Genomic DNA, 16,439 nt, shown 5'->3' on the forward strand with positions numbered 1-16,439 from the left:
CACACATATTCACAAATAAAGAAATAAATACACAGTGATCAAAACATAACCTTCGCAACAAAGTTTGCCAAGGTAATAAAAAAGTTAACTTGGAAAAATAGTTTCTACATAATTTGAAATTCATCTAAATGTGGCATTATGAGTAGGAGGTGAATACTTTTGCAGACCACTGTAGAGGGGTTTAGTGACACTTTAAAATTGATGCTTTGATTTTTTTGACATTACTAGTCAGTTAATAATAATATCGGGTTGGGAAAATGGCCATAGTGGGGTGAAACTGTTGAGTAAAACATTTGTTATTTATTAGTATAAGTGTAATGTAATTAGTTGTGATGTTGGAAATGCATCGCTATAAGTGCACATGTCTTCCCTGCCATCCTGTTAGTTTCTTCCCCTCACCTAACCTCTGGCTTTGTTGAATGTTATTGTCCCTAAATCTGTCCTTTATGTTTCTCTTTTAAAAGCACTCGCAAAACCTTGAAGCACAAGGCAGGGGTAGAATAAACAGGTGCTGTCTTTTTTAGGGCAGATAAATCACCATAGGGGATGCTCATCGAGGAACCCTTATGACTGGTGGGATTTTCCCATTAATCTCGCTTCAGCCATTACACTCGAATAAGCAGCACACCAGCACAAAGCAAGATAAGGCAGGACGTTAGGTGAAAGTTAAAGTTCCCAGAAACTGGCTCAAAGTAGAGTTGCCAGAAATAGGCTCAAAGATAAGCTTCCTGGAATCGGAAGAGGAGTTTTGTTTTCTCCTTGGTGTTGCTGGCTATGTCGAATCTGTCGAGAGGGCTGCTGTGTTGCAAACTGGCTCATGAGCTACGTCATTTTTTCTTTCCTCGGCTGGTGGCAAAGAATGATCAAATTAGCGCCCCCCCCCCCCCCCCCGCACCAGTACTGGAACAAAATGCTCGGCTCATTATCGAGTTTGCTGACCATCTCTTCATTGTTCTGTCAATTCCCAATGTATAATCGCCTGTCGTGTGATTGATTGGGCCCTAAGGACATCAGATAATTAAGAATCCCCCTTTCTTGCTTTTGGTATTGAGGGTGCTTATTCGGTAGAGGGTAAGGGGTTTTATTATCAATTCATTTTTAGCAGCGTCTCGCATAACGAACGCTGCTCTAAGAGATCTCGGCGTTGTTGTTGTTGTTCTTCTTCTTCTTCTTGTTCTTCTTGTGAAGACAAAACCTTTTGGACTTGACTCTTTCATATACAGGATCCGGATCTCCTTAAATACTAAACACCTGTACACATCCTCGCTTTGAGGGTGCCTTTTGAGAGTGTCTATCATGAACTTTTAAATATATTCGGACATTTGCTTTCAAGTTTCGAAAAGTTCACGTTACTATTTAAAGATTATTCCATTTAATATATTGTAATTTCGTAAATACACTATTTTCTCGTCATCAACGAAGATCGTCCATAACGGACGTGACGTGATGGCACGTGACGAAATATCGGAAGTTGTTGTTGTTGTTTATTTAATTATTTTTGATTCTTCTTCCTCTTCTTGTTCTTCTTCTGGTGAAGACAAAACCTTTAGGACGTGGCTCTTGGACACATTTGTCCTTGTTTTTATTGTTATTGAGATAGTTGAATTATTATTGCTTCATTATTGTATCCTTCCCCCATGCCATTATATTTCATTTAATACAGTTGGCCTCAGGGTGGATGCCACTTGTTCTGGCTGCTTCATTTGGCAGTTTTGGCTGGTTGTAGATTAGATGGTTCAAACGGCATTAGACCGCGCTCGTGACCTAACAGTTTGCTCGGCCAAACTGGATCGAGCACGGCCATCTATAGGCGTTTCACATGGTTAATTCCAAGGTTCTACAAGCATTGTAATGTGGCAAGCAGGCCCGAGAAGTTGTTTGGGACCATAGACTTGGCTGGCAGTTGCAGTCGTTTTGACATGACCCACAGGACACGGACAGGGCAACCGAAACGGACCCGCAGCTGTAACAATATGTTCCCTTACAAGGAATTTCAATGCATATGGACATGAAGGGACTGCACTCATCAGTGACTGCACTCATATTGCCAACCTTTGGTTGTTTGTTCATGCTCTATCCTTTTCTTCAATGCTGAATTTCAAGAAAGGAAACATCACATACCATTTTTTAAGTCTTTGGTAAGACTCAGACGGGGTTCAAACTGCCAACCTCCCAGAATCAGAGTAGACGTGATAACCATTACGCCAACAAGTCTGGATAAAAGTTGAGTCTGATTACACTGAACAACAAATTTCAAATAATTTTTTTTACTGGAGATGTGTAAAGTGATTAAGACTAATTTGGGTACGCTGATTTCAAAAATCATAACCGTTTTGCTGTATCACGTCAGGATTTTCAGGAACAGAAATATTCCCATTGCCTAGAAGTCAGGATTTCAATGAAATTTACATATGTCTTTAACATGTCTATTTCGTACAATTGTTGTTAACTTGTGTTATATTTCTTTCTTTCAGATAAAGATGAGTAGGCGTTCCTGTACCAATCATCCTGACAACTTCTGTTATGTCTGTGGTCGGTATACCAAAAAAGATCAACAGCGAAGTATATCTACAGCAGTGAAAATGAAGGCCGCCTACTTTCACTACTTCGGGTGTTAGGTGGGGGACCAAGAACAGAGCTGGGCACCACACATCTGCTGCACAAGCTGTCACACAACCTTGACTCAGTGGTTGGTGGGCAAGCGCGCGAGCATGCCATTTGCGGTGCCCATGATATGGCGTGAGCCGCAGAATCATCATGATGATTGTTATTTCTGCTGCACAAGCATCGCCGGCTTCAACAAGAAGAATAAAGGTCACATCAAGTACGCTGACTGCGTCTCTGCTCGTAAACCTGTGCCTCATGATGACGAGAACCCCATTCCAACACCTCCAGCTGATCAGAACATAGCTGTAAGCAGTGGTGAAGAGGATGGTGATGATGAACCTTTTGAACCCGACACTCAAGAATCACACCTTCTGAACCAGGGAGACTTAAATGATCTTGTAAGAGATCTCTCGCTGTCAAAGGCGAAGGCAGAGCTGCTTGGATCAAGGCTGCAGCAGTGGAATCTACTTGAACCTAACACCAAGATATCCTTGTTCAGAGCACGTCACAGAGACATGGCTGAGTTCTTTGAGATGGAAGACACGATGACATTCTGCAGTGACATCAATGGTCTGTTGAAATAACTTGGGTGTGATCACGATCCTGCAGACTGGCGCCTCTTCATCGACTCGGGGAAGAACAGCTTGAAGGCTGTTTTGCTCCACAATGGCAACGAGAAACCATCAGTCCCACTGGCTCACGCGTTCAGCATGACAGAGACCTATGAGACTATGCGGCAGCTGCTTGATTCCATCAAGTACAATGACTTCAACTGGCACATCTGCGGAGACTTGAAAGTGGTGGCGCTGTTGTTAGGGCTGCAGTCAGGCTACACGAAATACATGTGCTTCCTTTGTCTCTGGGAGAGCAGAGACGACAAGAATCACTGGACGAAGAAAGATTGGGAAGAGCGAAAAGAGCATGTACCTCGTCGACACAACGTGAAGCATGTCGCCCTTGTCGACCCAGCCAAGGTTTTCCTTCCACCACTCCACATAAAGCTCGGCTTGATGAAAAGTTTTGTACGGGCAATGGATCTGAATGGGCGTGGGTTTTTATACCTCAAGGAAAAGTTTGGCAACACCTTGTTGGAGGCCAAGATCAAGGCTGGTGTCTTTGTTGGACCGCAAATCCGACAGATTATGAAGGACGAAACTTTTCCGACAACTCTAAACCCCAAAGAGCTGGCAGCGTGGAGGAGCTTCAAAGCTGTGACGGACAACTTCTTGGGGAACGAGCGCGCGGACAACTATGAAGAAATAGTGCAGCAGCTGCTGGAGTCCTTCAGGAAACTTGGCTCCAGGATGTCCCTGAAAATCCATTTCCTACACCAGCACCTGAACTTCTTCCCTGACAACTTGGGAGCAGTCTCGGACGAGCACGGCGAGCGATTCCACCAAGAGATTTCACTCATGGAGACGCGTTACCAAGGGCGGCACAACCCGAACATGATGGGCGATTTCTGCTGGTTCCTGCATCGTGAAACTGACACAGAGCAGCACAAACGCAAAGCCAAATGCCTAAAGCATTTTTAATTCCATTCTAGTGGAGTTTTTCTGTAATTTCTATAATTTTGAAGCATTCATGATGAAATAAATGAATAAATGAATTTTTGTAAATTTCATTGAAATCCTGACTTCTAGGCAATGGGAATATTTCTGTTACTGAAAATCCTGACGTGATACAGCAAAACGGTTATGATTTTTGAAATCAGCGTACCCAAATTAGTCTAAATCACTTTACACATCTCCAGTAAAAAATTTTTGTTGTTCAGTGTTAGTTATTTAAAGGAAAAACAAAGTCCAACTGAGAAACTCATAAAAATGTCAAAAAAAAACAAAAAAACGAGATCAATCAAAAGGGTTGGAAAACAAGAGATCAATGGCATGAGTGATCAATCACTCCTCTTCCACAAAGCTTTGAACATTATTCTGATCATGTGGGTGATGACGTGTGCTCTTCCCCCATTCCTCCCCACCCCCAAACCATATCCATTTATCTCCCAGAGACATGGTGCACACCTCTCTCTTTCCAATCTCTCAATGTCACTTTCGATTGTATGGCGTACTGAAATAAAACATCTCATTTTGCAAAGAAAAAGTGTGTGTGTGTGTGTGTGTGTGTGTGTGTGTGTGTGTGTGTGTGTGTGTGTGTGTGTGTGTGTGTGTGTGTGTGTGTGTGTGTCATTGGTTGTTATCTGCATATGCAAATTTCAGATGGTGGAACAGAGTCCACCCTGGTCTTGAAAAGGGATTACGATTCATGGACGAAGCTGTGAAGTTTTCTTGTTCTCAAAGTTTTGTTCCGAGGGTTCTTTTCAGGATCTTCATCGAGCCCCGGACAGCCTCGAACTGTAATTTGTATGGAGTAATATTCCCAGGGATGGTTTTAAGATCTCTGTGAGGTTCTTCTTTATCATTCCAGTTGCTCCAACTATCCCTGGTACAATTATGGCACTGTTCAGTTTCCAGGGTCTTTTGACTTCATTTTGAGATCCTGATATTTGGTCATTTTCTTGATTTCCGTGTTTTTTCGGCCAAAATTGCACCTCAATTGGCAATGCCGTATTTTCTTTTATGTACCTGAGAACTGTATCTGGTTGCAATGCTAATTCTCCTACCCCCCCCCCAACCACGAGAATTCGAGAATAACCTGTAATACTCCATCCCACCGGAAGCAGCACTATGCCATGAACATTTACATTACTCAGAAAATGTGGGTTATACCCACCTCCTCCCCACCCTGACCTTAAACCGCCAGGTCTATTAAAAAAAATGTTCCCACACAAGTTCCCATAAACCCCCATCATGCACACGAGATGTACAATCACCATTTTTCAAATAAATTCATCCAGCGGTTGAGGAGTGCAGATGAGCACACCCCCACCCCTCCCCCCCCCACACACACTTCTCAATTAGAGTATAATTATACAGCAAATGAACCAAAAAACAAACAATTGCTGCTTACGTGCTGTCTATCAATGTCCTCATTGGTTTGTTCAGATCCTCCTGGGTTTGTCACGTTGGCATGAGGTTTGTTCAGAGGTGCCCCATTAGAACCAAGCAAAGCCCTCAGAGTTGGCTGCTCTGAGTTCTGATCATGACAGACATCAGATTGTTTGATGTGCTCTTCACACTGGTTGACACAACATACCACACTGATGCAATCACTTGAATTCGACTTGTGGTCCAAGGAATCTAAGACCTCGCAATCCCAGGTCTTACTCTGCGAGTACAATCAGTGAACATCGATATTACAAACTGTGCATCAGCTAGAAACACACCCTCAATGAAACTCACTAAATCCAAGTCTATTTCAGTAGAAAGCAAGATTATGGATAGTCATGAGCTCACCGCAATGAAGCAGGATGAGACAGTTTGCTTTCGGTAATGCTTATCATAGCTTGTCCTCTCTGTGACCTCGTTGGCTGTTAAAATTGACTTCAGCTGCTTCAGTTTATCATCCTTCAGCCACATTTTGTACTGCATCTCAATCTCCTTGGCAGCAACACATCGATCCTGAAAAGAATAGGTACCCCTGCCATTGGCAATTGGATCTGCAGCATTACAAAGCAAAGCTGGGATTATGACCATGGATAATCTGGCAATAAAGATGGTTCCTCTCACCCAGCTTTCATGAAAGCATCCTATTCAACCTCTGATGGGACACGTCTGTGAGGTCAGAAGTCACTGTATATTCGCCCGAATGGAAAAGCTAAAGTACTCACACACTCCTGCTGCCATTTGCATCCAAGTGCTGCGATGGTGTCATGTAGTCTGCATTCTTTCTGATGCTGCTCCATGTGCTCGCGCTTCAGCTCCAGCCGTGTGCAGTTTAGTCTTTGCTGCAGCAGCTGCTTGACGTTCACATGCAATGGAATTGCCTTCTGCTCATCCTCTATCTGTCATGCACAGGACGAAAAAAATAATTCCCTTACACAACACAAACAAATTCACCTGGTCCGTTTCCTGATGTGGAGTTTGCATAAGGTGAGACTGCTGAATTTTTTTTTTTTTTTTAAAGTTACCTCCAAGTGCACAACTTCTTTCAAACAACTCCAAAGCAAGACTCAACATCACAGCATTGCTGTCACCGGAAGTGCTGTTTATAACTTGTGTAGTAGCACCAATTATTTGTGACGATGACAAACTATTTACAGAGCAATGGAGAACAGGTAAATATATTAACAGGTGTGACAGAAAAAAAAATATCCCATCTTACTTGCACTACATGAACCATCGGGCAGGAACGAATAGCTCAAGTCACAGGGACTGCCCGATGAGTTCACAGAAAAAGTAATGCAGGATAAGCTCCCAGTACACAGAATATTTAGACTCTGTCAAGCAGACATATCATCTTGAAAGATATGTAGACAAAAACTGCTCATTGATCTTAATACAACCACACCTGAATTCCATGCAACAAACGAAGCACTACATTACTTCCTTACACTGAAACATAATGCTCCTGCTGGTACATCTTTAAAATCGATTTGCCTTGATATACAATTTTCTTTACCTACTGCTGCCTACAATGTGTTTATCTACAATAATTCCTCAATCGTCTTCCCGAAACGGTTACTGCAGAATCTACCCAGAAAGAAAATAATCTCTATGTGTTTTAGTTTTCATCAATACACAATAGCACACTCTTTTATTATTTTTGTACACAATGTCAAGGCCCGTGTAAGAGGTAGAACAATGAACAGATCAGGACATAACAGAACAAAAGCGACAGCATAGAGAAGGGGGGAAACACTAACAGCAGGGATGAAATACAAAATGGAGGGACACCTGGATAAATAATGGGTGTGGGGAGGAATTAGGGGTAGGGGAGGATGCATGAGGTGAGCAAGATGGAAACATAAGCAAACTCTCACAAAGGAAAAACTGGAAATTTGGAAGGAGGTGGGCTTGGTGGTGGGGTGAGGGGTTAAAAGGGGTAGAAGAGATCATGGTTTTAGATGGGGAATGATCTGAGATGGTGGTGAACAGCTGTCTTGAAGACTTGGTGGGAAGAGTGAGATTGAAGAGAATGTGGAAGTTGGTTCCACAGGTGGGAAAAAAAGAGGACCAAATGAGTGGAGGTAAGCAGCGATTCTGGATTTTTGGAGTTTCACCAGAGGGGAGTTGATAGTGGACCGTGTGTGCCTTGCAGAAACCTGGGGGTGAGGCGTTTGGGGAGGGGGGACAAAGCACGGAAAGAGCAGAGGGTGCAAGACCAAAGTACCTTACCTACAATTCAGCTTCAATTTTAAGGTTTATCTTCCTTAAATAAATATATATTTTTAAAACAACATCAACACTTTTTGGTTCACCTGGTTGGTGTTCTCATCTGAGTTTGTAGCTCATAATGTTGGAATTTCAGATTAATATACCATATACAGTATTGTGTTGATGTGTACATTGCCGACACATATCCTTGTAAATCATGTGATACGTGTACAAACTCCTCCGCAAACACTGTAAGAAGAAAAATAAAAAAAATAAAACAGTTGGCCTGGTGGTGAAGACATGAGAGTGGCCTCCCAGACGTTGGGGGTTCAGCAGGATGAAAGATTTCGATTTTAAGCTTTTGGAAACATGATCTCAGGAGAATCATCATGTCAGGAGAAAACTGTCAATAAAACCTTACCTGGTTCATTAAAAGCCGACCAGGATGAGATAATCTTCCTGCCTTGCTGGTTGTTATCTCCATTTATGTTTCAGGAGGTGCGAGGAAGTTCTCCCAGAAATCAAAATCTCCACCTCCCTTTTTAGATCCTCGTGGAGGATCTCTAAGTCTTACTCACGTTGTTGTTCTTCATCTTCTTCTTGTGGACTTTTTTGTTTCACAGCCTACACAGTTTTCATCGAAACTTCCTGAAACTTGGCATATATATGTAAAAATACCCTGCACAGACAGTAACCATCTCCGATATTGAAAATTCCTCCTAGAAAAAAAAAGTGATGACGTCACAATATCTCCGCTAATGGAAATCGCCTAAAAATTATCTCCGAAACTAGGCAAGCGTTTTGAATTCTGTTTGCGGGAATCGAACAGGGCATTAGCAGAGATGAATTACCGCACATATGATACATAACTATGACATCATATCAATTTTTATGACGTCATTCCTATTTTTTGACATTTTTAGTTTCACAACCCAGAGTTTTCATCGGATCTTCGTGAAACTTGCCATGTATATGCAGAAAGCCCACGCGCAGGCAGTAACCATCTCCGATTTTGGAAATTTTTCCTAGAAAAAAAAGTTGACGTCACAATATCGTCTCTAATGGAAATCGCCTATACCATTATCTCCGAAACTAGGCAAGCTGTTTGAATTTTGTTTGCGGGAATCAAGCCGGGCATTGGCGCAGATAATTTATTGCAAACCTGATACATCACAATGACGTCATATTCGTTTTTATGACGTCATCATTAAGAGGACGAGGATCTTAGCTCATTTGAGCTTGTTGGTAAAGGATCATGATGCATGAACCAAACTGTGAAACTTCGTTCTCATAGCCTCGTTCCAAGGGCTCTTTTCAAAATCTTCACTGAACCTCCAACAGCTTTCACTTAGCCTCCTGCCTTGCTTGGTTTTGGGAATGCATGATATCGGTGCACATATTGAAGTTGATTCAATACCCAAAGGGCAACTTGAGTTAGGCATCAGAATTCTTCAAATGAAAAAGGCAGCACAGCCCCAAATCCACCAAACTGAACAGAAAAAAAGAGCACACCAGTTGTTTGAAAAAGTAGGAATGGAATTGATTGGCTCTCATCGTCGAAGGTTGCTGTTCACATGAGACATGCAATCCACTACACCTGGTGAATTTGCTTATCGTGCAAAATATGCTACAAGACATCAATTAACACAGTGAATAGTGTAATCTGGTATAAATATTCTTCTTCTTCTTCTTCTTCTTCTTCTTCTTTGAACGGCCACAATTATTCCGACTTTTTTGTGGGATTGGCTGGGGGAAGTTTTTGGGTCAAGTCTTTCACAAACTGGCTCTGCCAAGCCTGATACTGAACTACAGTAAGTAGTTAGGGCAGAAATTTAGAATTTGTTCAAGATGCCGGTGATTGCTCGCCTACTCTTTGCGAAGGATTCCGTGGGGTCTTTAACGTCCACCGACTAATACCGGCAGATGGGACACCCGGATTTATCCCCATTTCAGGGACGACACACACACATTGATGAATCACCCTCCCTGTGAAGCACCGACCAGGATGACTGAGTTAATAGCTGGTTCAGGATTCCAACCCAGGCTAGACAGCTTCGAGGCGAGTGTGCATACCTCTGGAGTCTAGGCGATCCTGCCAGCCCATCATCTGGTATCAATGAGTGTCAATAAAAACCAGACAATTGCTACACAAAGTTTAGGCAAAAAATTAGAATTTGTTCAGGGTGCCAGTGATATATAGCCAACCCTCATTGAAAGATATCATGGGATCTTTAAAGTACACCAACAACTATTGCTGGAAGGCCGGTCCCTCCAGCTTTATGTCTTTCTGATGGACGATGTGCATTGATGCCAGCCCTGCGTATAGCCAGGTGACATCCAGTACGCAACATTAACGAGATGGTGTTCACAGAATACTTACCTCGTGCAGTCTTGAGAAGGACTTGGTGCGAGCAGGGTGGGGGGAGGGTTATGCATGATACCGGTGTACCTACCTCAGGGTCCGTAATTTAATAGAGGCCTGCAATTATTCCTTCAATCGTTTGTTTCATATAATGATTGTTTGTGACGATAAAACACCGGGGACAACTTTATTTTGTGTCTCCCTCCAAGCACCTCAGGGCGATTCCCCGGCATACCATTGCCATGGACAGTGACACCCTCCCTCGTAAAATATACGGTGGGAAGAATTTACATAATCTCAATAGTGGCAATGACGCAATGACGTGAATGAACACAGGAGTGTGGCCACACCCCACTTGGATGAAGTGTGCAAAAAGAATCTGCATTTTGGAATAAGGTAATAACACCCCCAATTTCCCGTAAACACAACATGGTGTTTCTGACGACAAAAATATGGAAACCTCCGTACAGGTCGTTAAAATTTTTTGAAGGGGGCCGGGATTAAGGGGACCGGGATGAAGGGGGCCCTACACTTAGTATTGCCCTGAATTCCATCCTGGCTCTCGGCGGCCCTGGGTGTGAGCCAACTCTTGTGGCGCAAATTTGTTATAGCATCTATCAACACTTCTAAGGTAAATGTATACAAATTACGCTTTTTTTTTTTTTGGAACACATTGTCGATGCTCGCATGAGAGCTAACACACAACGCACGGCAAGGCGGGCATGGACAAGAGGGGCGGGAGAGGGAAGGACGAAACGGTGGGGAACAGACACATTAGCAGATCTGTGGAAGGGAGAGGGATGGGGCGGAGAATACGGGGTACTCAAGATGGACAACACTTTGAAATACTTTGAAAATTTTCGATGTACATGCAACATATCAAATAATCATGTGACATGTCGTAAAGTTTCAATTTCCTGCAGCAAAGCTTTACATCAAAGTTTCTTTGGTGTAAAGCCTGACTGCTCTAGCCACTGGTGTGCAAGCAGATGGTGGCAAACCCCATCAAGAATTATCTGAGCAAAGTCCTTGCCCGGCAGTGAGAGCACCATCACCCCTCAGTAGTTGTTGCAGTCCTGACGATCACCCTTCCCTTTCCAGAGAGGGACAACAAGGCCCCTCTTCCAGTCATTTGGGATGATACCTGTGTTCCAGGCAGAGCACAGAACTGCATGCAATGACATGAGTACAGCATTTCCAGCCTTGAGAGGTTCAGCATGGATGCCACAGATCGCAGGAGCTTTACCCCGTTTCAACCGGTTCACCGCAGCCTGTGTTTCCACAAACGATGGTGGTCCACAGTTGATTAGAGGGTCAGCAAAATGGATAGTAACACCCCTGACATCCCACTTGACAGCTGGTGGATGAACCTGGTACAGCCGCTCAAAGTAACCAGCCGAGCAGGCCTTCACTTCGGACTCCTCTGTCAAGAGCCTACCGCCCTCTGCTCTAACTGCAGTAAACATCGAGGGATGGGCTTGGATGAACGAAATGCACGAATTCCCCTGTAAGGAGGATGAGAATCACTTCACCACAGGTGATGCTCGACCCCCTCACAGATTCCTTGCACATAGGCCTTCTTGTCCACCCTCAGCACACAGAGTTTTACGCCTCATCTCCCTGAACAGTTCAGCTCTGCCATTAAGCCTGACCCTGCGACTCTGGTCATTAGTATCCAGTGTCCCTTGAGAGACGAAATTCTTCTTCGACCTTTGGTGAATTACAAGACTTCCACCAGCAAGATGGATTCAATAAATCCATCGAGGATAGTGGACATGAAGGCACTCCACAACTCTTCAGGATCCCCCAAAGCACCCAGACCCCCCCAAATCCCCACTCAACCTGTTTGCAAACTCCTCAGCTACCCTCTCATCCTTGAGCTTGCCAATATACACCCTAGGCTGGGATGGCACCATTCTCCTGGATTTAAGCTGCAACTTCAGAGTTGCTACAACAAGCCTGTAGTCAGTATTGAGGAACTGAGCACTCCGGTTGACCCTGCAGTTTTGGATCATCCTCCAGCAACCATCAATGAGCACATGGTCAATCTCCTTTGCCACACCGCCAGCGTTAGAATACCAAGTCCAGCGATGAGCCTATGAGCACTCAAACCATGAACCAGCCAACTGAAGTCCATGACTTCTTGCAAAGTCAAGGAACTTATTGCTATTCTGTTTCACAGTTCCAGAACCATGGGGAGCAACACATGTCTCATAACCCTCCCTATCGGTTCCAGTCAATGCAATGAAATTCCCTAAGCCTAGAAGAGTATCTCACCTGGGGAACTGATCAACCTCAGTCAGAGCATATACAGAGACCAGGGAAATGACACCCAAGGAGTGACGAATCCTTAGCCTCATAATACGCTCGTTGACCGGTGTTACCTCAGTTATTATTGGAGTCAGCTTGTTGGACACAGCTATAGCAACTCCTTGGGCATGGTAACCATCAGAGCAACCAGACCAATAGTAGGTGTAACCACCCGCCATTATGTCGCCATTATCTGGTCTCCGAACCTCAGAGAGTGCTGCAATACTGATGTTCAAACGCTTGAGCTCAGATGATAACAGAGACAGGTGATCATCCTCTCAGGAATAGGACATTCCAGGCACCCACCTGAAGGGACCGTCTCAGGTTAACCTAAGAAGACCGCCATCTGGTGGACGACACCACAGCACCACCCCAACACACTATCGCAATCTGACCCAGGGAATGTTACATGAATGTTACCCCGTGGTTTCCCTTCTCTCATCAAAGATTGGGGGTCCCGAAGGCTTTGCCCCAATCCCGTCATCCGGTGAGCTGCTCTGCGAAGGGTAGCTGCACAGGAGGTACTCCCACGGAGTGGAATGCTTTTTTCTGCTTTTTGTATGTTTTGCGGAATGAAGGGTTTTTCGGTGGCCGGAGTGCAAATCCTGCCTCCAATCTCCTGAAAAAAAGTAACCCAACTGCAGGAGGACGTCCGCAGACACAGTTGGTCACTAGAAATGGATGGCCGTGGGAAAGAAGCTCCTCCGCCCTTTGTGGGAATGGTGAAGGATGTTGAGGTTGTTTGGGTGGCCATGCTTCAAATCTTCTAGGGAGGATACTGTGCTGACTTTGAACGAGGATCGCACATGAAAGTCCCGGTAATTGAGAAACAATTGCAGATTGGTGGCAAGTGAGATGAAAAATAATTCCACAACATCACAGTTAAGTCAAAGATTGGGAGCCATCTACTTATCAAAAATGGAAAAAAAATTCATGTACCTCCTTCCCACGTGCCAAATTCCCTATCCTTCACCCCATTTACTCTTATCCCCTGCAAAACTGGATTACCATTTCCCATCGATCCTGCTCCAAAACAACCATACTCTCCTTTCTCTACCCCAATGAGCCACAGCATTAGTCATAAAAAATTTTTATTGATATATTTTGTGGTTTATGAAGGAAAGAAAACATTTTATGTTCTGATGGTTGTGAGTCCAGGGAGGACTTTGTGAACATCCGAGAAGGATAAAGCACATACGGATAGGATTAAAGCTAGTTATGCCATCTTATTCTGTTTAGCAATTAAGTATATCATGTTCATGGGGATAGATGTGCGTTGCGAATGTAAGTTAGAATAAGCTTATGTTCTTTCATTCTCTTCAACTTCTACATGTCACACAATTCAGTGCTAAATGCACTAAAATTTACATCCCGACATCGACATGCACCTTTCCTTTAGCGGAGAAACTAGGGAGAATCTAGTACAATCTGTTCAAGTAAGGAAAGGGGGTTACCGGTTCTGGGTTTGGAGCGTTGGTAGGTCTCCTTGGGGGCTCCCTGCTGACGATCTCAAAGTTAAGTTTCCGGTCATTATCTGTCCCGTTTTAACTGTTTATTTTCTCACCTACATGTTACTGTGTGTTCCTAGTTCGGTTTTGTTTCAAAAATCATGCTATTTTGTGAGATTTCGTCGAACTTGTCTTACTGGGTGCTTGAGGCCTATCCTTGAGGCTTGAGGCCTACCCTTTGTTCCCCTCGGTGTACGATCGTGTTTATTTGTTTTTTCTCCCCATTATCTTCAATTTCTATCTTTCCCACTTTCTTAACGTCCCCCATCCCTCCCATCTAATCACTCTATTTCTTATCTCAAATCAAAAAAAAAAAACAAAAAAAAAAAAAACAAATAAAAAAACCGCTACCTTTCTCTGATTCTTCTTCTTCTTCATCTCATCTTCTTCTTCCTCGATTTTTTCTACAACACTTCCATGACCTAATCTGTTGAAAACTCTCTCAAACATTAATAATAATAACAAAAACGATTTCTTGTAATGCTTCATCTTCCTCTTTCACACGTGTGGTACTCTTTACTGAATCAGAATGCACTATTCTACCATTTAAACAGACTGCTCTCAATTCGGCCTTTCCTTCATACCTTGCCTAAAAAAAAATCCAACTGTTACAGCGTTTCTTCTCTCCCTTCTCTGAATTCGCCTTTATTGCACCCCTCAAGAAATGTGTTTAATCGCATAACTGACCTAAAACTTTTAAAAACCCCAGTTTGCTATGAATGTTCGCTTTCCATCGACCATTCTTTTTCTCCAACTTCAGTGCCAACTCACTCCTCTCACCCCTCACTCTCAAAGCAACCATCCCACTCTTCTCCCTCCAAGCCTCTCTCTCACCTCTCTCAAAAACTCCCCCCTTACCTTTCTTCCACCATTCATCCCCCTCACTCATCCTTCCCAAAGTTGCCCCCCCCTCCCATCCACAAAGCCGCCTCCTTCCACTGCCCTCTCACCTCCATCTATTCACTCCACCTCCTCAAATCCTCAACTGCCTTCTTCCCCCTCTCTTGTCCCCCTCTCCCCCAGCACCACAGAGCCTTTTCTCCTCCTCATTCAGCCCCCTCCCCTAGCTATTCTGCAATCCCCCACACTCTTTCAACAACATTCCTTACCTCCCCCCTCGTCCCTTGTCCTATCCTCCCCCTCCCCCCCCCCCCCTGCAACCAAAGCCTCCTCCCCGACCTCTTCATTAAAAGTATGGACCTCAAATATCCGGGGCCTTCGCTCAAACCTTTCAGATCTTTCCATACAGGCTGCCACTGACAAACCAGCCATAATCTGCCGAACAGAAACTTTCCTCCCCCAAGACGTGTCTGACTCCCAAGTATCTCTCCCTGCTTACTCCCTCCTCTGCTTTGACAGACCTGAGCCTTGCCCTGGTGGAGGAGTTGCTCTCTTCATCAAAGACTCTATGCCTCACTCTCCATGCACTGCCTTCACTCCCCCACACCCCCAGGAATACCTCTGGCTACGGCTTCCCCTCCACTCCCACCTCATGTTTATATGTGTACTGTACCATCCACCTAACAGTGATGACTCCATCTACAACTCACTATCTGAAAACATGGACCAACTTCTATCTTCTCATCCAAACTCTCTCTTCCTCACATGTGGCGACTTCAATTGTCATCATGCCAGTTGGCTAGGTGTGGGTACCTCTCTCACCTGTCATGGCACTTCAGCAAAAGCTTTCTGCGACTCATTGGGACTGACTCAATCGGTCAACTTCCCGACCCGGATCTCAACCAATGGTACTCCATCTCTTCTGGATCTGATTTTGACAAATTTCCCTGACATTATCTGCTGCTCCTCCTCCACTCCAATCGGTTCTTCTGACCACGTCCTGTCAAAGTGGAGATCTCTCTGGCTATTATCAGAGAACCACCTCACCGTCGTCGATTCTGGCATTTCACTCAAGCTGACTGGCAGGGTCTCCAAGCAGCCCTCAAACTTATAGACTGGTCTCCTATCACTACTTTCTCCAACATCAACTCATCCTGGGAATTCTTTCAAAGAAACTTGCTCTCCCTCATGCACAGATTTATCCCCTCTCGTCTTCAGTTGTCCTACCCTTCCTCCTGCCATTGGTTCACTGAAGCTTGTGGTGAGGCAGTTGTCCTGAAACAACTTGCCTTTCCCTCATGGAAAGCAAACCCAACTGAGGGCAATCTCAGTTCCTTCCAAAAAGCTCGGAACAAGTGTGTATCTACCCTCAGGAGAGCCAGAAAACAACATCTTTCTCATCTCAAGTCTGAACTCTCAAACCTCTCTCCCTCCTCAAAATCTTGGTGGCATCTAATCAAATCTGTTTCTGGTGTATGTTCCCCCTTCATCCCCTCCCTTACTTCAAATGGCAGCACTCAAATGGCACGTGAAAAAGCTGAATGCCTAAACTCGGTGTTTGCAGCTAAATCTTGTGTCCAAAACCCATCACTTTCTCCA

General features: G+C 44.2%; 1 protein-coding gene across 6 annotated transcripts in view; it reads right to left on the reverse strand.

Annotated features, from left to right (window-relative positions):
• LOC147011958 (kinesin-like protein KIF23) overlaps positions 1-16,439 on the reverse strand; it is a 72,224-nt gene that overhangs the window by 16,092 nt on the left and 39,693 nt on the right. For 5 of the 6 annotated variants that reach the window (XM_085857802.1, XM_085857797.1, XM_085857799.1 and 2 more), the window contains 3 exons: positions 6,335-6,508; positions 5,961-6,125; positions 5,575-5,832 (listed from right to left, as the gene is read on the reverse strand). In XM_085857802.1, coding sequence (XP_085713928.1) covers positions 5,575-5,832; positions 5,961-6,125; positions 6,335-6,508 — 597 coding nt within the window. The remainder of the gene's footprint in view (positions 1-5,574; positions 5,833-5,960; positions 6,126-6,334; positions 6,509-16,439) is intronic. The other variant, XM_085857798.1, reaches the window with a different exon arrangement.

Source organism: Eptatretus burgeri, chromosome 15 (genome assembly GCF_056783735.1).
Source record: "Eptatretus burgeri isolate ZD-2024b chromosome 15, Ebu_testis_v1, whole genome shotgun sequence".
Lineage (NCBI taxonomy): Eukaryota > Metazoa > Chordata > Myxini > Myxiniformes > Myxinidae > Eptatretus > Eptatretus burgeri.